Genomic DNA, 22,744 nt, shown 5'->3' on the forward strand with positions numbered 1-22,744 from the left:
TTCTATCTTTGTCACCTTTTGCCCCAGCATTTTACACGGCTTTGGTTTCTTTAGTCTAAGTACTTTGATGTCTAATTCGTTTATGAGGTGTTCACAAAAGCGGTTGTTCGGCCCTTTGTTGGCAGGCTTTAATGTTCGAAATTCTCAATTCCGGACAATTATTTCAACTGTCGAAGATTACATTTACATTACTCCTGAGAAATGACTGTAGTTTGCTTCGAAAAGACTATGCAGTAGATCTTCATCTTTGGTTATCTAGTTTAGCTCTGCACTTCATAAGCCTCGGTTAAAATAGTTCTCTTTTTTTTGCAGAGATTTTCTTATCTCTGTATTTGAACTCAAACCTCTCATTTTTTTTCTTTTATTAAGGAAGTGAACCTGAGACCCAAGTATAACGAACCTCTAATGTTAGTTCAAAGTAAGATCGTGAGGTGGAATCATATCGGCAAATTTTCAGCGAATTTATGACCCTTGATGAATCCTTTATAACACTTCATTCTTAACAGATCTTTATTTTCCATTGGAAACTTATATTTTCAAGATACTAATTATCTTAAGGTAACATTCCTTCGATTAATTTATATATTATAACGATTGCATTTATTCGAATAATTTATTAAAAATTAAAATATTTGGCTAAGACATGGTCCTTCCTGTTGACATCACTAGAGCATAGAGTTTGTTAACTATTTCTTGATTAATTTTCTTATTTAATTTTGTGTCTAAAAATAATAACGTCTGTCTCTTTAATGCAAAACCAAAGTCGATTTTATTACCAATAGAAACTAGTTTATTCCAATGAAAAGTCATAAAATTTGCTTCAAAACTAGCAATTTTATTCAAAGTTAAATAAGCTAAATTAAGTTGTTTTCAACTTCAGTTGAATCAATTAAGAACCTAATTTAATGAGGATGAACGTTTCACAGTCGAAAACCAGACGCTTCTTATAAATATCGTTTGAGCTAAATAAAATATACGCTAGTTGAGTCAATTAACCTCTTAATCAATTCAATTAATGACTTAATTGACTCAGCTAATTGACCTGTGTGAATATAGTGCAGAATTAATGATTTCATTGTTGAAGGATATAGATATGGCTTACTCATTTCAAATATACAGAAACAAATAGATAATTTTTGACCCAGTGCGAGCAAATCATCCATAATCTCAAGATAAGACTAAACCAATATGTATTTTTATCAAGAAAAATATTAAATTATCCTAAAACTTTGATTAAAGAAGAAGAAATACGATTTTGAAGCGTTATAACAGATAATAAATATAATATTATCATATTATGTTACTATAGAACCCACTGATGGCCGAAAATACAGCAAACCCAATTTGACACAAAGAAAACACCAAAAAAAAAAACGTATTCAGCCTTCAATGCCAGCAAAAGGCAGCAAATTTACTCTTTACTGCTTCCTTCAGTATCTTGCTTTTGCTTTTGCCTTTGTTTTGTCATACGCATCTGCTTTGGTCTTAATTTAAAGCCTTTGGTCATCGTGTGCGCCCGCTGTCATTAACATTTTGACCTCGATTTTGAGCAGACAAACACAGAAGCGTGTTGCAGCAAGCAATTATAATATTATAGTTGAAGGCAATATTTTTTAAATTTTACTTCAGTTTGTGTGAAATTAAATAGTTACTCATACGCAGTGGCGTCTTCAAGGCAATCATATAGCTATTGCTGCTATTCTTGGAATATATATAATTTGATCTGTTTTTATTTGTTATTTAAGTCAGTTGCTATGATTAGAGATACTTTTTTTTGAAACGAATATATGTAATATAAAAAGATATACAATTTGTTTAAGCTAAATTGAGTTTGTTTGAACACTAAATATATTGTGTCAATTAATATCTTTTCTAGACAAAAGTACTATTTACTTAAACTAAATTGACTAAAAGGGGCGCAGGCATCCTGAACGATGACTACTACTCAGGGAACACGTAAAGGCACTCCATTCTGGTATCGCAAAGGACCATAACTGGTCTATGCGTGGCCTGCAGGCCTACCAGACCAACCTAACCTAAGCTAAATTGGACAGATTTGAACAATATATAAATTGAGTTAATTTATATCCTAATTAAGTCAGACAAGTAGTTTTTACAAGCAAAATAAAAAAAATTCTAGTAAGATATAATTAATTAACATCCTTATTGACTCAAAAAGGAAGTTTTCACAACTAAGATCAAAACAATTTTAACACTAAATATATTGAGTAAATTAACATCCTAATTTAATCAATTTAAAACATAATTGAGTCAATTTATGCCATAATTGATTAAATTTACATCACTATTTTGTAAATTTACATCATAATTGATTTAATTAATTAATTGTTTAAGCTAAGTAGCGTCGATATCATCAAGATATTGATATACTTATTGACTAAATTTACATCATAATTGATTTAATTAATTAATTGTTTAAGCTAAGTAGCGTCGATATCATCAAGATATTGATATACTGAGTCAGTTATATATGTATTAATTGACTCAGACAATAATTTTGTCCAACCAAAATCGAAACAATTTCCAGAAAGATATACTAATTGCTGAACTTAAATTAGATATGTTTAAACATTAAATATATCGAGTAAATTAACATCCTAATTAAGTTAATTAACATCCTAATTGAGTTTATTAACACCCTAATTGAGTCAATTAACTAATTGTTTTAACCAAATCGCGTAGATTTCATCAATAAATACGTTTATTGAGTAAGCCTACATCTTAATTGACTCAGCTAATTAACCTGTCAGAACCATATCTTATAATCATACTCGGATTTAATCTTATATAATATTCAGGAGGTCCGAACACATTTTAGTAATCTGAAATTAAAGATCTCGGGTATTAAAAGTATTCTGCCGTTTACAAGAAAAGATGCAAAACTCAAAAAAATACTCAACCTTCACACGCTCTCGAACCTTGAATAACTCATTATGTAAATCTTCTATGTAACACTCTTGAGCCCAGCTGAAGCAAACCCGACAAACTACGACGATTATGAAAAGTTCCGCCGCTTGTCAGCTTCCGCATTTAAATGAGTCTTTAAGTATATAACCTTTTCGCTATCAATATTTCATTCATGGCCGTCTAAGTTTTACCATATCTACTTGAAGTATTCAATCTTTTGTTTTTTTTTCTTGTGTTGTTGTTGTTGTTGTTTGTCTATTGTTTACTTTTTTACTTTGCGCTTTTGAGTAGATAAATATGATGTTGTACTCGTATACATTATGGACATTATCACCACTATCTTTACATCTTTCTAAGCAACTATGGTTAACACTTTTCTCGTAGTTTCCGGTGAACACTTTGCACATGAACGCACAACGACGACAATAACAACAACACCGACAACGACAACGACTGTGCCAAACAAAATGGCATTAAAGACTATAAACGTGCTGAAGCAAGAAATATTACAAGTCGTAAAGAAAGACTTCTGGAAAAGAGGGGGCAACAGGAGGCATGGAAAACTTTGTACGCGGAAGTGTGACAAAAAGAAAAGCATAAACAACAATAACAAGCGCAAAAAAAAACACTGGCAACACAGTATGTGACAGACGTGCTGTGAATCTTTAATTACGAGTTGTTGCCGCTATATAACGGTTATACATATATGGGTGTATGAGTATATATATATGCATAAGTATATATGTCGCGCACGATAAGTGCCCTCCGGTTACGGTTTTGTTATTCTTTCCATGGCATGTGCTTAAGCATTTGCCATTTGTTCCTGCGGCGTCCGCTATTACCGCCCATTACCGTCTGTCCCTATCAACAGCCACATTCATTTGTCGTCGTCGACCATGCCTCCTACGCCACATGCTTTCACACAGCAGCTGGTGGCAGTCTTACGGCCTTATAGCCTCTATTTAATACATGCCCTCACTGCGTTTCTTTTCAACGCTTTCTTTCGTTTGTCGTTGTAGTTGTTGTTTTTTTTTTCGACGTCTTTCTCTCTCTCTTCTCGCGCGCACGTGTTTATCAGCCATTATTTTTCATTTGCTTTCACCACTTCCGGCCAAGAGAAAGTGGGTCAGTAAGCGCTGTGGCTGATTCATTTGCTGACTCATACACACACACACTAACACACCCACACAGTGACCAACCGTTAAACGCTGTACATCCTTCAACATCCTGCCGCATTCTGCATTCACTTTCCTACACTTTCTCTGGCACATCCTTTTCGTTTTTGCCCACTTGAGTGCACCCTGCAACTGCATTGCAACGAGTCTTAATGCTGTCCAACTTTTGCCGTCTTCTTTTATTAGCCGCATCTTTATTGTGGCAATTTGCAGTTGACTTTTATTGCTGGCGCGCGACGCAAGTGGGTGCCGGAGGATGTCCGTCTCCCTTCACTCGAGTAGTTGTATTTAGTTTGGCGTTGGTCGCCGCACAGCTGCAATTATATAATAAGCGTGGTCGTGTCTAATTCCGTTGCTTCGCTGTTTTTAGGGACTTTACAACGGCAGAGCACCGGCGCTTGTCGGCCACTACGGCGCATTCTTTTTAATTAATTGTTCTAACGCTTTTAGCCATTCAACATGTTTATGTTACGGGTTTGTGTGGCTTTTAGTTGGTGTGGCAATGCGCTGGTTTTAAATTGTCTGTACTACCTCGTTTGTAACTAGAGTAGGACTAGTTAGCAAGTACCTAGTATGAGGTATTTCTCATACTGATTATATATAGAAAAATATCAAGGATGTATTCGAAGACCTTTTGACCTCACAGTCACAACATTCAGCTTCTCATCTGAGAAAAACCGCTAATGGGACTACTTCTCAGACTCTCACTCCGGCACCGAAATTAGGTTTCAATGCTTCATTCTGATAACTTTATAAAATCTCATTGCTTCCAAAAAAAGTTATAATATTTGCCTATCAGCATATTATGGAAATGCCAACATTTGCTCGTTTGAAAAAAATCTTACAAATTCGTTTCGAATCATTACCAAGGTCTGAACGAGTCTTCTATTCAGTTATTCCATATTGATACATAATTATTCCAGAGTAAGGGGGTCGATGAGCTCCTCAGTTGTGTGCCCCAAAATTTTACTCCTGCTACTGTGAAGTGCCACACATTCTAATAGCAGGTGTAAGGGAGTTTCAGGAGACCATGATCAGATTAGGTAGATGCTTTCTGAACTTACAGTGACCTGTATAAAATCTTGAATTGAACAAGCGATGTTCCGGCCTTAGAAAATTCGTGAGTCAAAAAGACTAATAATCCCTTGGTCGTTTGATCAGAAGAAATATTTTTCAGTATTATCGAGGTTTTTAATCGACCTATGCTTCTTGCCAGAGAGCAAGGCCCTTATAAAGGCTTTGTAGAACCCGGAAACTAACATTTAGTTTATATCTCTAGTTATATAGTCGATAATTGTTTTTTTGGAAGACCAGTAAGCCGAGGTTTCTAGTCAATATCAATATCATAAGGGAACCTGCACTTGCAGGGATTTCGCCACTCCAAACTGTCGGGGGGATTATAACCGGAATAGATTTAAAAAAACTAATTGCGCTCCAAAGAAACAAACTGAGACAACTAGTGGCACTTTGCACTGGTGTCATCTGAGTAAACTCGGAATCTGCTCGTCGAATCAGTGCAGCGGAAACACCTGAGCATCTATCCCCAAGGGGAAAGCATTGTCGTCGTCTATCTAGAGTGAAGTCAGTATACTGCAACTTACGTTTTGAAAGCAAGCTTTAAAGATTACATAACATTCATTAGTCAATGGTAACCAATATCCAATTTCGAAGCGGTTCTGAACAAAAAGCATTTAAGTTTTATCTTCGCTAGTATAGCAGCTTCGGGTGTTTAATTGTGGTTGTAAGAGTTTTCGACGAATATTACAGCAAAGTTTTTCTGATGAATAATTGATCCCGACAGACAATTGCCGTGCTTCGATTATATTTCTGCCCAGAAAAAAGGTTCCCATAAATAATATATAAATTATTTCGGATTGTCTTAAACTTTATAAGTACCTTTATTTTGTCGGATTCCAAGAAAGAGGAGAATAATAATACACCTAAAAGCTAATATATCTTCTGCGGTCTTTCTCCAGTTTTCTAGTCGGAATTTCTTCAGATCTTCGTTTAATTCGTTCTTCCAGCTTGATCTTGGCCTCTTGCTTTGCCGGTGAATGCTTTCGCGTCCATTACCCTCTTTCACCCTCTTGAATCATCCATTCTTGGAATATGTCCTAGCCATCTTATTCTTTGCGTTTGTTTTACAAAATATGTGATTGAAATTTGTGAGAATTATTATACACGACTCAACGTTAACAAGAATTTGAAGCAGAAGCATTTGATATCAAAATAAAGTCCGACATTCTCTTTAATTTATGATGATCTTATTTACTTCTAAAAATCCAATGTGTCTAACCCTTTAATTTGTAACATCAAATTTCGCTATATTTTCTTGTCTTCATTTGAGCTTCTAGTGCATAATTTGTAGCCATCTACGGTAATCGACGCTTCGAAAAGCAGTTAATTACTCACTGATTGGCGCTAATTACCACACTGTTAGTCTTGGAAATCACCTTACCGTTTAATTATTGCAACCTTGCCTTCTCTCTCTCTTTCTGTTACTGTTATGGCGCTCTACTAATCCTGCTCTAATGTACACATAGGTCAACTTATTGCTTGGCTTAGTAGCAGCTAACTGTTAATTGATATGTATCGATAATATTATTATTAATTATACGCTGCAATAGCTCTTACAAGTAATTAACAAAAAAAATAATAATAATAATAATGAGATATTAGTTAAGTGCAAAGTTACACAGACAAGAATAGATTTGCATGCAATTTCTTTGTACAAGCAGTTTATATATATGTATGTGTGTACAAAGCAATAGTTTGTGAATACTATTGTATTTGTATTGCACTTATAATTATCCTTCATTATCTGCTTTCTACGTGCTTGTGGTCATGAATCTCAATTACAATCGATTATTCATTTCAATGCCGTCCATTGTATGCATTACGATGAATTATATTGTAATGTATGGTTGTGGAAATAAGGTTAGTTTATCTAAATACATATGTCTCTTATTAAAACACAATGACATGGTGACCCTTAGATAAGGTCTTCAACTTCACAGTACCACCTCTTATCCATGCAGTTTTTAACTCCTTTGTCTGATATATAGTTTATGAATAATTCCTCGAGTCGACTCCTTGCTCCGAGTTTGACAATAGAAACAACAGAGAAGACTCATAACATTTACACCAGGCTTGTCGTCCAACACATCGGCTATGTTATGAAACTATAGCTCTATTAATTCAATTTCATCAATTTCCAAACGAAAAAAAAATGTTTATCATGCTCCCGAAGGTCTCATCGCTGATCCAAATAGCGTTAGTAGCAACAATTTTAAGCCAATATGAAATTTGCCGGCACAAAATCGACACTTATTATCAATTGTTTTAAGATCATGTTCGAATCCACCTTTTTGTACTTCCTAATGTTGAATTGAGCTTTAAATGGCTCGTTTTTTTCGGAGCCATGAGAATGAGATAAAGATAAAGATTTAAAAAATATATGACAAAACAAGTAAGGAAAGGCAATTTATTGATGGAATTTATTAAGATAACATACAATTTGACTCATATATTCGGCATAAAGTCCAATAGAATAATGAGAATCATCATATATGGTATATGAGAGCTAAGTTAATTCTCTCACTAATTTTTCGCACGGAGACATATTATTAGAAGAAACATATTCCCTTTGAATTTCTTCATAATATCTGAGAGACTTACCTATATTTTCGGTAAAAAATTTGTTGGGAGCACTGGGGTCCTCATATTCGATATATAGGGTCTTCAAAACTTATGGACCGATTTCGACGATTCTTAGAAGGGCGATGCCACTCTTTAAATGCAGTATGTTTCCAAAGTTATGTTCCGATATCGTCACTAGTGCTTACTTTATATATTGTAAAGTACACGATTAATTCGACTTCAAAGTTCTGGTATGTGGGAAGTAGGCGTGGTTGTGATCCGATTTGGACTATTTTCAACATTTCATTGGGAAACTAAGAAGATATTATAAACCGAATTTCATTGAAATTGGTCGAGTAGTTCCTGAGATATGGTGTTTGACCCATTAGTGGGCGGAACCACGCTCATTTAAAATTTTGTGTACCATTTTGAGTGCAGCTCTTTTGTACCATCTTTATATTGAAATTTAAGGTTTATGGTGGTTTCCTTACTGAATTAACGCATTTTTAGTAGTTTTCAACCTTAGCTTTGTATGGGAGGTGGGCGTGGTTATGATCCGATTTCCTTCATTTTTGGACTGTTTAAGGTAGTACCGAAAATAAACGACTCTAGAAAGTTTCCTTGATATAGCTTTAGTAGTTTACGAGATGTGTACAAAAAGCTTAGTAGGGGGCGGGGCCACGCCCACTTTCCCAAAAAAAAATTACATCCAAATATGCCCCTTCATAGTGCGATCCTTCATACCAAATTTTATTTCCACAGCTTTATTTAAGGCTTAGTCATGGCAATTTATGTGTTTTCGGTTTTCGCCATTTTGTGGGCGTGGCAGTAGTCCGATTACCTTCTTCTGGTGCCAAGAAATACGTTTTCCAAGATTCATCAAGTTTCGTCAACCTAATACTTTTGTTGCGAGAGTATACAAATTAGTAAATTTTTCCAAATTGGGAGAAATATGTAGCCACAGGGTACTCAATATGTCAATATCCTAAATTTAAGATCTATCATATCAAACAACCCTGGTATATACATATACTTATACATAAATATTTATATATGGACATCTGCTCCGCATTAAATTTATATATCTCGTATTAATTGTTGCATAACAATGTGCTAACATTGCTCTTCGCCAGTCAACCTAATACTCAATGGCATTCATGAGACTCTCAAATGTTGTAAAAGAGGATTAAAATTTGCAAATTAATGAGCAAACAATATGTCAGTGTAGATTTGCAATGGAATTAAGTGCAGGTGACGCGGTGTAAATTATGGCCGAACACAGTTAGTTTGGGTATTTTCCACACAATTTTATGGGCAAATTGGTTTAAATATTTTGTTGTTTTAGTGTAAGCTTATTACAAATAGTGGTTTGCATGGCAAATATTTGCAATTAAAAGTTTGTTTTATTAAATATTTGCAACTAAATAAATTCTAGCAGATAATTAGCAAACGAATTTATACACAAAATTGTATTTGTAAAATTCTTCAAATTTTCATTTTTGTTTAAAGCAAAAGCTTTCACTGCTTGCTGGTTGATGATGTGATTTGTTGTGGCAAAATATGAAAATGAAATCAGTATTGGATATTATTGGACAATTTGTGTCAATAATCGTTTGTGGTTAATGCTGATTATATTTTGTGGGCTCATCAGAGTCTCAGATGGTTCATCTTTTGTGTACAAACCACACCAAACCGTGCTGGACGTGATCTATTCGGTCAAGTATTATCCAAATATGACAATTTGTCTCAAGATTGTGATGGTGTTGTGAATAGTACGCTCAGTACGCCGATTATGTTGACCATAAGTTGATCGAAGCACGCGGAACACATTCTTTACAGAACGTGAATTTTCGTAACAAAGATGAACAATTTGTAGACGTTGTTCAGGCGTAAGTCTTTCCATGATAAAATTCCAAACAATACTGAACAAAAATCACATGAAAGCTGACAAGACTCACGCGTGATCTGTCAAAAAAAAGTCTATTGAAAAAAGAACCTCTACTTGGATCACCCAGATACATTAAACAAGTTATTTTGGTAATGCTTTAGAATGGAGACTTCTTCTCGTTCATAGTTTTTACATGATCCTAAAGCTTTCTAGCTATCTCTATATGATTATCTCTCATTCGTGTTGAAAAGTTTGGCTTATCTGATCATCCAGATTTCGAACTGATGGATTTTATAAGAGGAGTTTTTATGATATGATATGTTTATGAATGGATATTTTGGTTTTTGCAATATTAACTATATTAATCTGTTACAAGACGTAATGCGCCGTAGTTCGGTTAATGCTGACTGGTACTATGTTCCTCAAAAGAGTTCGCTGGTTTTTTAAAAGGATCAACAAGAGGCGAGCCATCTGTCACCAAGACAATGCTAGATCTTACTTTATAATATTAATAATAATATTCATTCCTCCTTTTTGTCTTCTGAGCTACAGAGCTCGTATCTGGCAATACTATACATCTTTGAAAGGTCTTGACATAACCTACAAAACGATGCTATGCATGATTAGTTTGAATATTGCGTTCAACAGTTATAGACGCTAAAGTTAAAGTTTTTCTTTGTTAAAGTCAAATCCGCTAGAGATTAATGGTCGAATGATTTGACTCAAACAACTTTCTGGGCCGAATCAACACCTGCGATATGCTGTTGAAACGGAACGAACTCGACCAATTTTTGAAGCGGATGGTGACTGGCGACGAAAAATGGATCTCAAACGACAATATCAGGCGAAAACGGTCGTGGTCGAAGGCCGGTGAATGGAACCAAACAGTAACCAAGCCGAGATTGACGGCCTGCAAAGGTTTTGCTGTGTATTTGGTGGGATTGGAAGGGAACCATCCACTATGAGCTGCTACCATATGGCCAGACGCTTAATTCTGCCATCTACTGCGAACAACTGGACCGCTTGAAGCAGGCGCTCGACCAGAAACGTCCAGAATTGGCCAACAGGAAGGGTGTAGTGTTCCACCAGGACAACGCCAGACCACACAATTCGTTGATTACTCATCAGAAGCTGCGAGAGCTCGGATGGGAGGTTTTATTGCATCTACCATATAGCGCGGACATAGCGCCAAGTGATTACCACCTGTTCCTGTCCATGGCGAACTCCCTTGGTGTTGTAAAGTTGAACTCAAAGGAGGCTTGTGAAAAGTTGCTGTTCAGGCCCTTCGCAAATAAGGAGGGAGGCTTCGACTAGGGGGCATTGAAATTGCCATCTAGATGGAAACAGATTATCGAATGAGACGGCATATATTTGAACTAAATCCGATCAATTTAACACTTTTTATAAAGCATTGATGAAAAAGCATATTTATTTGCCAACCTAATATTTCAAAAATATATTGTCAGAAGCATCGAGCTCTTGGTCCATCCATCGTGCAGTACTTAATTTACTTCTTCTTTTTGATCTGAAGGAATTAGAATAATTTTAGAACTGAAGGAATATACCTTTCATTCATAACAAACTAAATGTCTTCCAATATTTTATTTATTATATTTATTTTATTATTTTATTTTTATTTTATTCTATAAATATCTATCGTCTTGGAACCGGTGAACATAAAATGGATCGCTTTACAACTTAAACAACTCACTAACTGAAAGAAGTAACGTCTCATAGATAAATAATAAATGATCCCTACAGAAATTCGTCCTTTGATTTAGTTTCTTACCAAGGAGCGGCTTTCATTATGTCAAATTTAATGACAGTTTTAGTCAAACTAGTTAAAATAGTTGTTATATATTTATATAGCTATTAATGGTAATATATTTTCAGCCAAATGGGCATCCTAATACAAAAAAGTCAAATTACTGTCTGTTAATTAAATTGGTAGTATACCATCATTAAATTGACAGTTAGCTTTCATTGAAATATTGCTATTTTTCTCTCGTCATTAAATTTGACATAATCTAAACCATATATTATATTATATTTATATGACATATGGATATATTATAAACATGATTTGGAGAATACTTCGAATCCAACATCATCTATTGAACATATTCATGGTAGAAATATTTTATTTCATATCTTACTAATGTCAAATGTGATCTGACTATGAACTCTATTGACTATCGAATACGGTACGATACAATATAATTCGAGTATAAACTAACCAATCCAAGCAGAGGTCGTTGGGATTAAAGTGGCGGTGGACACACTGCTCCGTACGGCTACTTCAGACAGATAAGCTTTCACTCCGACAGCAGAGCAGCAATACTAGTTTTGAAATCGATGACAGTACGCTCTAGGCTAGTTAAGGACTGTCTTAGATATTTTGTTATCCGACTCGTGAGGGTACCCCGTCACCGCAGAATCGTTGGTAACTGTATAATGGACAAGCTTACAAGAGAGCGTACTCTAGCAACAATGACGTCGGAATGGTAGGGGGTTGGCAGCCCATGGTCCACTTGCGCAAAACCGCTGGACATACAGACAACCCATGAGTTCGACAACCAGTACCTGTGAAGTAGCGAGTTTCTTTTGGGCCGCTCTGGTGCGTAAAAGGCCTTTTGAACTGTTTTCTCTTAGCAAGGTCCATTTCGGCGCGATCATTGGTGTGCTTACTGGACACTGTCCAATAGCCACGTATGCATTGGGACTTAGGATCCTGACACATACAAGTTGCCAAAGCTGTTTGGAGGAAGGCGATGTGGAATCGTCCAAGCATTACCTCCTCCAATGTCAGATTGAGGTTCAAACACCTTGGAAGGTCCACCTTCGGCGAACCTAGTTAATTGGCTAGAATTAATATTAGCTGACTAAAGAAATTCGTAACAAATTCCAAGCATTTTGCTGAATCTTAAGGGTCTTTGATCCATTAGGAGTTTATTGGTATCACAAAGGACAGCGCTCAAAACTGTCTAAGTGAGATCTTTCTGTATATGGAGAGATCTGCTTACTAACCGAACCTATCCAATCTATGTTTGGGATATTTTGGGGTAGTATTTTGAAAATACTTGTCAAAATTGCATTGGTCCTCAAAACCATATTTCGGAAAAAAAAAAAAATAGTTTCTAATATGCCAAACTGGTATTTTCGCTGAGCACACTTATAACAAATGTCAATTTTCTTTGTTTTTTAGAAATCCTTATATCAGAAGTGAGCTTTTTTCAGATTTATCGCAGTCTTACAAAATCCATTCCCTCTCCCTTTAACCACATTCATTCAGCTCTTCATAAACCTGCATTTATAAATTCTGAACGGCAACTAACTTATTGACAATTGTGTCGACAAAAGCCGTAAGTGCCTTGAATTGACTGCTGGCGGTGAGAATGCACGCCCGCTCCCCTCGTTGTGACAAGTCGTGACCGCGCTTTTCAACAAACGTGCGAGTAAATTGCCTCCATACGAGTATATACATATGTGCCTCTTCGCCAATCAATAGCGCATTTTTGAATGTTCGTATGTACAGTTATACGTACATATTATGTATGTTACTATATGTATGTATGTGAATACATATTGCTGCCACCTCCTCAATATTTTGCTCGTTACCTTTTGTCTTTCATCGATTTGCATGGAATTTGTGTGTTTCTGTATACTTCTCTGTGTGTGTGTCTGCGTGTGTGTTTGTATTTCGTTTTGTGTACGAGTGTTAAGCTTCTGTAAGCGCTTTATTGACATGTCAATAATTTCTTGCTGTTGCAGCTGCTCTATCAGTCCAACATTTTACGCCATTTCAATTGCATTTTATTTTTGTTGTTTTGTCATCTCCTCTATTGTCAGCGTTCGTTGACATTATTGAAATCGCAATTGCACATATGTTGGCCTGATGCTGGCAGTTTTCCTCGTACGTGTAGATATGTATTTGTAGGTGTGAAGTTAAGTTTGCCATTAACTTGCTTCTTACTTTTCATTTCCGCAAATCGACAGATTTCAATGACAGTTCTTTTTAGGATACTTGATTTGGACTTTATTGAGGACTAATTTACTTGAAAGATTTTGCTCTGCGTCAATAAATTGGTTTAAGAATGATGAGAAGATATGAGAAGATGGACTTAGAATGGTAATGTGATGAAAGAATAGTGTACAGAATTAAGAATTTCATAAAAGCCACAGAGTGGTTCAAAGAAGACATTCAAGTGTAAGGGGATTCGAGTCCCGGTGGATTCACAATTGGCCTTCTAAAGGCCTAGGTGCATCATCTGACATCCACTTTACCTACCTACCTACCTAAGCACGAATAAAGAAGATGTGTTTACAAACAAAATAACGGGAATTTTCGGTTTTTGAAAAAAAAAAAATTATTATTCATTAGTCTACAATAATCTTGTCGCCTTCAAAATAGTCCCCATTCTATATCAAGCACTTATGAAAGCGCTTCTTCCAATCGTCGAAACATCTCTCAAAGACCATTTGTCGCGTTGGCTCTTTCATTGCTTTCTCGTATGCTTGTAAAGTGACGAACTTTAAGGTTCTCTTAATTTTCGGAAATATAAACAAGTCACACGGAGTCATGTCTGGCAAATCTGTCACGATCTTATAAAGGGGTTTTCAAAAAGGACGCTACAAAAGTAGACCGATAGGGACAGGAAACGACGCCATATTTTTCCGCTCTTTTGATATTTTTATTCAGTAAGGTTTGCCATTTCAAGGCTGGATGGCTTCGTCAATAAGTCAGGTAGCAATCCACACGTACTCCATGAGTCACGATTGCATCTCGAAAAAATTACGGTTTGCTGCGGTTTATGGGCCGGCCCGTCATTGGGCCGTCCCACTTCCGTGATGATCAAGACCGGCACGTTACTGGGCATCGTTTCCGCGCTATGATAACCGAATATTTTTGGGCCGAATTGGATTATATGGACTTGGACAACATGTGGTTCCTCCAGAACGGCGCCACAAGCCACACAGCGGATGTCACAATCGATTTATTGAAGACCAAGTTTGGTGAAGGTGTAATCTCACGAAAGGGTCCAGTCAATTGACGTTCCTGTGGGGCTGCGCCACGTCTATGGCCTATGCCAACAAGCCAGCATGCCCGTGGTGGCCATTACTATTTTTACTTATTTATTAAAAAAATTTCAAAAAACTCGCTTTGTTCCGAACTAAATTAATTTCGGCGAAAATTCCATATAAAAATTATATTAATGCATTTCTATTATAATTTATCAACATTATTTTTCACTGTCATTCTTTTTTTTTAGCACAATGTCACAGCGGATTGACGGCGACATACATAGTCAGTGATGAAAATAACTTTTATTTGGCATTGTTATAATTACAAAATATACGAAGTACAATGACGTCAGAAACATATTTGGATTTGACCTTTGACCGCAGTGGAAAGAGTGGTAAACGCCCAATTAGACCGAAATTGTTGAAACTAACGGATGTCACGATGCCGCATCGCAGTCGGAAGAAGACTAAAGTCAAGGTGAGTTAAATATAGCATACTTATATGACAGCTGTTTTGATGAGAAGTGTAAGGAGCAAAAAAAGAAAGAATTTTGTATAATATATTTAGCTTGTCTAAGCTCTAGAGCAGCGCCAGCTCTCAGCAGTGGTGAGTTCATAATATTAACTCAATATTATTCTTCGCGTATTTTTATATAAAATCTGAAGAGTATATTTCTTGTAGAGTTATGAATTATTTAGTCTTGTCATTCGGAAGCTAAGCTTCTGAAAAACAAGAACTTTCAGTTTACTGGCATTTTCTTCTGTCAAACGAGCACAAAAACTTCCAATGCCATTTAAAAAAAAAAATTAAAGTTGAATTCATGCAAAATTTAAAAACCGACACACACCTTGTCCACACTGGCTGCTCTTCTTGCTTGGCTTGTTTGTAATCATTAAAAATTAATTAACACACAAAAGTTGCCTCTTCTTCGTTCAGCAAGTGAAAGAGATATTTTTCAACGTAATCTAAGACAATAGCTTTATTCTCTACTAGGAACGAACACAAAAGCTGTAGAATAAGTAAAAGAAGAGAGAGCTTTGATGCTTAATAGAAGCACCTGCTGATGCTGGATTACATATTTTTGCTTTCAACCGCATAAAATATTATTGATTATTTGCAGTTTAAGGCTTAGGATTTTTGGTATTTAATGAAGCTATCAACAGTCGAATTTTTTAAAGGGAAAAAGTCCTTTCTGGTGATAGCCAAGAAAATATTTGATTTCATCTAAATTGGAAGGAGATAGATGAGATACTCAAAATGGCCGCAATTCAACAAAATTTAACCAATTTTTTTGTCAAATGATTAGAAGTTCTTACAGACCTGAAGAACTGAGGGAGTTGTAAATAAACCAGAGACAATGCTCTCAAAAGACCAAAAAAAAAGCTGTAATATACATGGGTATTCGTCAAAGTCTTTCCAAATCAGATACGGGTTCTCAGTAAATCTTCCTCAACCGAATTTGAATTTTTGAATTTGTCGTATTCTAACTATCTAAAGGTCCTTGGTCTGAAGCTAAAGAAAAACAAACACAATTTGACCCACATATTCGTCCGATATATGGTTTAAAGTCCATTGAAAGCTGGAAACCCTAATATTAGGTTAGAAGCACCGAGGTCCTCATGTTCGATATATGGGGCCTTGAAAACCTATGGTCCAATTTCGGCGATTTTTAGAATGGGGCTGCCACACTATAAACATAGTATTTGTGCAAAGTTCTGCACCGATATCTTCACTAGTACTTACTTTATATATTGTAAAGTAAACGATTCAGATCGTCTTCAAAGTTCTGATATATAGGAAGTAGGCGTGGTTGTGAAGCGATTTGGCCTATTTTCACAACATATCATTGGGATGTAAGGAAACTATTACAAACCAAGTTTCATTGAAATCGGTCGAGTAGTTCCTGAGATATGGTTTTTGACCCATAAGTGGGCGACGCCACGCCCATCTTCCATTTTGTAAAAAAATCTGAGTGCAGCTTCCATCTGCCATTTCTTATGTAAAATTTAGGTTTTCTGACGTTTTTCGTTAGTGAGTTAACCCACTTTTAGTAGTTTTCAACCCAACCTTTGTTTAAAAGGTGGGCGTGGTTATTATCCGATTTCATTCATTTTTGGACTGTATTAAGAAGTGGCTAAAAAAACGACTGCAGAAAGTTTGAAAAGCTCTATTGGTTTGCGAGATATGTACAAAAAACATATTTGGGGGCAGGGCCATGCCCACTTCCCAAATATGCCCTTCCCAATGACATCCAAATATGCCCCTTCATAGTGCGATCCTTCATACCAAATTTTATTTCCATAGCTTTATTTATGGCTTAGTTATTGCTCTTTATGTGTTTTCGGTTATCGCCATTTTGTGGGCGTGACAGTGGTCCGATTCCGCCCATCTTCGAACTTAACCTTCTTATGGTGCCAAGGAACACGTGTTCCAAGTTTCATTAAGATATCACAATTTTTACTCAAGTTACAGCTTGCACGGACGGACGGACAGACGGACGGACAGACAGACATTCGGATTTTAACTTTTCTCGTCACCCTGATCACTTTGGTATATATAACCTTATATCTAACTCGTTTAGTTTTAGGACTTACAAACAACTGTTATGTGAACAAAACTATAATACTCTCTTAGCAACTTTTGTTGCGAGAGTATAATAAAAGATCTAAGATCTAGATAAAAGATCTACCTTATAAAGGTTGGGTCGTTTATATATATTCCAGTTGAAGAGTTTGGAAGAAGACCTCAGCTCAAATTTTTCAAAATTTTTTTGGCATCCTTCTAATAATTAATATATGAGAAAAAATCACATGAAATATTTGTTCTAACCAAATTTTAGAATAAATATAGTAAATTTGTTATCTTCATCTGGTTATCTTCATCGAGGTTCTTCACCGAATCAAAGTATCCACATTCCCAAATGATTTACAGCACAACGAGAAATGACTTTCAAATATTCTTCTGTACTATTTAATCTGTTTTCGAGACCCACTCCAACTCTCTGCGAAACAACCTGTCCAATCTATAAACCATTGGTAAATCTTAATAACAAAAGTTTCACGACCACTTACAGCATTAAATATTTATTGAAGTAATATGTGTATTGCTTGTTTACCAAAACAAAAAAAAAAAACAAAAAAAAACTTGAGCAGGAGTTTCATTTCCATGCAAGCTAATATGTTTAGAGCGGACGACCTACTTCGCTACATGGAATTCTGCTTAAGTAATCACTTTAACTTGCTGCTCTACCTGTTGCCGTTGCCTTGTTTGCGCCGAGCATCCATTAAGTTGGCATTCACAAGGAATTTACAATAGCGAATTTGCACAAGCCAACATACACCCGCACTCACTCACACACAGAGTGTTACATGGCTGGCATAGCGGCGCCGAAGCAGTGTGCTGGAAGATCGTGCTATGCTTCAATTAGAATTTTTAATTAAGGCTAGTCACGTTACTCTGCTGCCCATCTGCCGAATGCTGCTGCTTTGCTATACAACGCATTCTAGGAGCCGCTCAGTCTGCTCTGTAATATGCCATGATTGAGAGCGCGAGTGTACTAACTCGTGGAGTATGAATTTTGTTTGCGATTTCTTTTTTTCTTTTCTTCGCTTGCTGTATTGTTTTGGTCTTAACGTAAATTTACATTTATTTGTTATGCATAGAATGTATTTACAATGTTCGTGCATTAGGGTGGTACTCCGTGGTATTGGTAAAATGAGAAGAGGGAGAGTAGAGAAGATTGCTAAGAGTTAAAAATATTATTTGAAAGCAGGAAGCAAAGGCTCACTCCAACATCTTTCATATTTAAATTGGTCATTAGAATGGTAACACAATTGGATTATCAATGTGTTTAAGTAAGGTTCAATAGTATCTCTTCCAAGGACCGCTCAGCAAATTTCTGCTCATTTAGTTAGTTAGAATGACATTCTCTGTGTGTATGTAATGATGTTGGGTCCGATGTTACAATCTCTGATTTAATATTAAGCGGGTGGTGTAAAGCACATATACCGACAAAGGGCTTAACCGAGCTTGACTCAAATTCGACGACCAACCAAAGATTTTATCCGTCATTTAAATATAGTACCTTTTAACGAGTGATCCAAGTAGATGTACTTTTTTCAATATTCTTTTTTTGACAGATCACGTGAGAGTCGTGTTAAGCTATCATGTTATTTTTGTTTATTATTGTTTGGCATTTAATCGTGGAAAGACTTACGCCTGAACAACGTTAAACATTTTTCAACTTTATTACGAAATGATCTGTAAAAAATGTTTTCCCTCGTTTCACTCAACATATGGTCAACATAATCGGCCTACTGGGCGTACTATTCGTAACACCATCACCCATCTTGTGCCCTAGCATTCATTATTGGATAATACCGGAAGGAAACTGTCAACAAAGGTTTGGTGTGGTTTGTGGATCGGTGGAATCATATTTCTTCAATAATGATGCCGGTGAGAACGTAACGTCCAATGGCGACCGATTTCGCGCCATGATAACCGACTATATGATGCTTAAAATTAAAGCTCGTGATGTCGGCAGCATTTGGTTTCAACAAGATGGGGAGAACAGTTCGGTGAGCAGATAATTTTACGTTTTGGCCGGTCGATTGGCCACCAAGATCATGTGATATCACACCGTTAGACTTTTTCCTGTGGGGATATGTAAAGTCTGAAGCCTATGTGGACAATCCCGCTTCGATTTAAGCCTTGGAGCAAAACATCACGCGTATCATTCTCCAATTCCCAGTCGAAATGTTCGAACGAGGCATCGAAAGTTGGACTCAACGGATAGACCATCTGAGACGTGGCCGCGGCCAAGAGATAACTTTAAAAAAATAAATGCCAAAGGATGTTCTTTCAAGTGATAACAAAATTTCCTTTTTAAATTTGAATTTTCTGTGTTTTTTCCTTAGGAAAGTAGGGAATCTCGAAATGTAAACAATCAAAGATGTGATTAATATTATATGCAGGAGAAGACAATATTTCAATCACAGGGAAATTACTCTTACTAGCTAAAGATATAGTCGACCTCGGATTCGATTATCCATGACGACAATATAAAGATACTTAAAAATACTGGGACTACAACTACAATATAGCTATAATAAGTCTTTACCATATTACTTTCAGCATATAAAAATACTTTTTCCGGTCGTCCGGGTTTGGGGGAAGTTCTAAAACTACTTTTAACAAAAATATGTATATAACAGAATATAGATTTCAAATTGCCTTAAGATATCAACCAACCAATGAGTGCGTTCGTTAATATATGTAGTACAATAAAGTCGCCAAAAAAAATTACCCAGCAATATTTGCATTATCCCATTATTTCTTATTAGTCAATTTACTGTATCTTAGCGGGATTTCTCAACTTCTTTCTACCTGAACTCGTTCAGCAGATGAAAGCCTACAATTAGGCATCACATCAAATAATTTTAGCGAAGATGTACATCAATCGAGGTGGCAACAACTGTGTCAAATATCTGTGATAGGAATTAGGATTAGGCAATAGGGAAACCATGAAGTATCTCTTGTGCGCTTGTGCTGTAGTGACAGGGTAACGCTCTATGTGTGACTTTGCGTCGTGCTAGACTAACCTAATCCAACTATGATCAATTAATTTTAATGATCTGGTTTAAATATACCTTAAGATAATCGATATAAATATAAATGCAATGCCCAGAATCACATGATGAGTTGACTTAAAATGTGATTTTTTCCGGAATATAATCATCGAGGAACAGTTTCAGTGAATACTCGCACAGGGTACCCTTCTAATTTCTCGCTTAAGGTCTTCCATTAAGTTCACTTAGATTTCTTAATCTCGGCAAGTTTGACTATAAAATAATGCCGACAGATGATACTCTTCTACAAGCTCTTTTAAAGAGTCATTACTAGTCTATTGGATTTTTGACGGTTCAGTGGGAAGGAGCTTATAAGGTGTGCCTGCACATAGATCGGAAACTTGGACAATGATTTGTATCAAAAAATATAGTCGGAGTATTTCGAATTAAAGACCACTATTACTCTTCCTGATGACAAGACAATATACAAGATGGCCATTCAATATATACCAGGTTGCTGAATAAATTCTAGATTTTATTTCCAGAATCACTAAAGACACGCACAGAAAACGGAGTAAAAATTGCGTGCGACATTCGATCGGAGATTTTACGAAATCCCTTAAAACCTATATTAAAGTATCGAACGTACGGTCTGCTGCGAACTTGCGGGATGGATGGCAAAAAGTGATAAGAGGGGCTTGGATTGTCTGCCAATCCCTTTTTACTGATCGTTGTGATGTCCAGTGTGGTATTCTAATGTGTTGGTGTAGTTGTGAGTTTATTGGTGCTTAGTGTTCTCTTGAGTGATGGTGATGTGGTGAATGTGGAATGTCAGTGACGTGTGTCTGAGTAAATATTGTGTGCTAGTGTGGTGTGTTGATGCTTGGTGAGCTGCAGATGTATATTAAGATGCGGGGGGTGAGTTAAACACCTTCACTTAGCATTATCCCATCTAAGGTTAGAAGTATAATCGCAGACAAAGTTAAGATGAGGTTGAGGTATTTCTTCATGTCTATAGTCATAAAAGGAAGTGTCCTTTTTGAATATAAAAATTAATTATAAATAGTAATTATAAAAGTAGTTCAAGTTTAATTGATGAAGTAAAGGATTCCTTACAGGATCTTTTCATTTCATTTTGAACCACCCCAATGTGAGAAAATTCTCTATAATAACAGCTTATTTAGCTGCAAGTGTTGGAGGTGAATGAAATATAAGTCGAACAATGGAAATTCTCAACGCACAGCACACTCATATGTAACATATTGTATATATATGTATATTCACACACACAAACTCCCATTGACGGTCGCCAAACGCCACATATTTAATTGTGCAACACCAGTGATTTAATTTAAAATTTGCTCACTTCCAACGCACACATACACACACACACTGTTGGCTCAACGATAATTAATCACTATAATGAGTAAGTATTTACTGCCATATACAAGCGAAATCCAAAAAAAAAAGAACAACAGCAACAACAACAACAATAACGAATAAAATAATATTAATAAGCTGCGTGAAGCTTTTGCGGTTACGAGGGCAGCGCGCATATTGTAAAAATGTTTTTAAGTGGAAATTTCAAGCGCATAGCGATTAAGTAATTATTTGTGTTGGATTTGGCTCATTTCATACATGCGAGTATATATATATACATATATACATATATATTATATATTCATGTGTGGGCAAAAGGACTTAACGACTGCCGGTACTTAAGCATGTAATTAGCGCTATTGATTACGGCGCAAGAATTTATAATTAAACAATTCAAATTTTAATGGATTTTTTCCATATTTCTTGCAATTTTTTGTGGTAAAGTAATCGCTGTGGAATAATTTTAATTAGTGATAAGTATTTTTCGAGATTAATGGCTGACAGAAAACTTTGGAAAGTAATTTTAATCATGTGGTAACATTTTTTAAGAATCATAGAATAATAAAGCATAAAGTGTGAGATAAATGCCGCTAGGCAAATTTGCTGATTTCGATTCTAAAGGCTGATGAAAATTCATTTCAAGACTGCAGTTTGAAAAATATTTTACAAATATACTGATTTCAATTCAGATTTCAAGCTATGGGACTTTCAAAATTAATATTAGGTTTGCATTTTTCTCCCTTCCTCCTTTTTGTCTTTTGAATTTCGCGGCTATGTATAAAGCGCAACAGAGCTTGTATCTGGCAATACTATTGATTTTTGAAAGGTCTTGACATAACCTATAAAACGACGCTATGAATGATTAGCCGAAATTCGCGCTATTTTAAAATTTTCCTTCGTTAAACACAAATCCGCTGGAGAAACGTTCCGTGAGATTAATAGTGTTCTGGGGATTGTACTCTATCACATCGAACTGCGGAGGAGTGGTTTCGACTATTCAGAGTGGGTAAAAACGACACCATAGATAAGTCAATCATGGAAAACATAGAATTAGACCGGCATGTGGCATCTCGTGACATCGGCCAGGAGATGGGAGTTAGTCACCAAACCATTTTAAACCATCTGCAGAAGTCTGGATACACAA

At 36.0% G+C, this 22,744-nt stretch overlaps 1 protein-coding gene across 1 annotated transcript in view; it reads left to right on the forward strand.

Annotated features, from left to right (window-relative positions):
- LOC105211052 (uncharacterized) overlaps nucleotides 1-22,744 on the forward strand; it is a 319,612-nt gene that overhangs the window by 15,039 nt on the left and 281,829 nt on the right. The window contains exon 2 of the mRNA XM_011182319.3: nucleotides 14,901-15,130. Within this exon, the coding sequence (XP_011180621.3) occupies nucleotides 14,996-15,130 (135 nt within the window). The 5' untranslated portion in view covers nucleotides 14,901-14,995. The remainder of the gene's footprint in view (nucleotides 1-14,900; nucleotides 15,131-22,744) is intronic.

Source organism: Zeugodacus cucurbitae, chromosome 4, assembly GCF_028554725.1.
Source record: "Zeugodacus cucurbitae isolate PBARC_wt_2022May chromosome 4, idZeuCucr1.2, whole genome shotgun sequence".
In the NCBI taxonomy this organism is placed as follows: Eukaryota; Metazoa; Arthropoda; class Insecta; order Diptera; family Tephritidae; genus Zeugodacus; species Zeugodacus cucurbitae.